Source organism: Egretta garzetta, unplaced genomic scaffold (assembly GCF_000687185.1).
Source record: "Egretta garzetta isolate BGI_Z169 unplaced genomic scaffold, ASM68718v1 scaffold112, whole genome shotgun sequence".
NCBI lineage: Eukaryota > Metazoa > Chordata > Aves > Pelecaniformes > Ardeidae > Egretta > Egretta garzetta.
The window spans coordinates 3,151,115-3,151,794 of NW_009258884.1; the positions used below are offsets into that span (position 1 = coordinate 3,151,115).

At 51.0% G+C, this 680-nt stretch overlaps 1 protein-coding gene across 1 annotated transcript in view; it reads left to right on the top strand.

Annotated features, from left to right (window-relative positions):
• The window catches only part of SSH2 (slingshot protein phosphatase 2), a 67,319-nt gene extending 66,639 nt beyond the window's left edge, over positions 1 to 680 (top strand). Inside the window, 1 exon segment of the mRNA XM_035889616.1 lies at positions 1 to 680. This exon segment is cut by the window's left edge and continues 91 nt beyond it. Coding sequence (XP_035745509.1) covers positions 1 to 439 — 439 coding nt within the window. The 3' untranslated portion in view covers positions 440 to 680.

Here is a 680-nt window from a genome sequence, read left to right on the forward strand (position 1 = left end):
GTCTTCCGATGCCAACCCGGTGCTTCTCACCTGCGTGGCCCTCAGTCGAGGTTTTTGCGGGGAGAGGTTGGAGAGGGGCTCAGAAAGCACGTGTGGAAAGCATCGCCTTTCCTCCCCAGAGCCCACTAAGCATTTTGTGGAACAGCTCAGAACAGCAGAGTGCATTGCCCAGAGCAAGCCGGTGGAGAGGCCGCTAGCTCAGTACGCCAAAGAGTGCGGCTCCAGCCAGCAGAGCTTGTTTTCCAGCATGGATCTGACGTGGACTAGCTCCGAGGAGGGTCCTCCACTGCTCCACGTGCAGGTCCTGGACTCCTTGTCCCCAGCTCGAGGTCTGGCTGTCGCACCCCGGCAGCAGCACGGGAGAACTCACCCTCTGAGGAGGCTCAAAAAGACCAATGATAAAAAGCGGACAACCAATCCCCTCTACAATACTATGTGATCTTGAGCCCTCGGCTGTGATTTCTTACTGAGAACCCGTGGTGTTGCGTTCACACAAGGGGCAGGTGTAATATAAGGAACATGCACTTTATTGGTTAATTTTATATATATTGTCATTTTACTGTTCCTGGCGCATGTAGGTGTGGGTTGGTTCTTCTGTGTGTGATTCTGACTGCAGGACTGTTTGGGTTTTTTTAAGTTTTTTAACTCGGATAACCTCAAATGTTCTTTTTTTTTTTTTT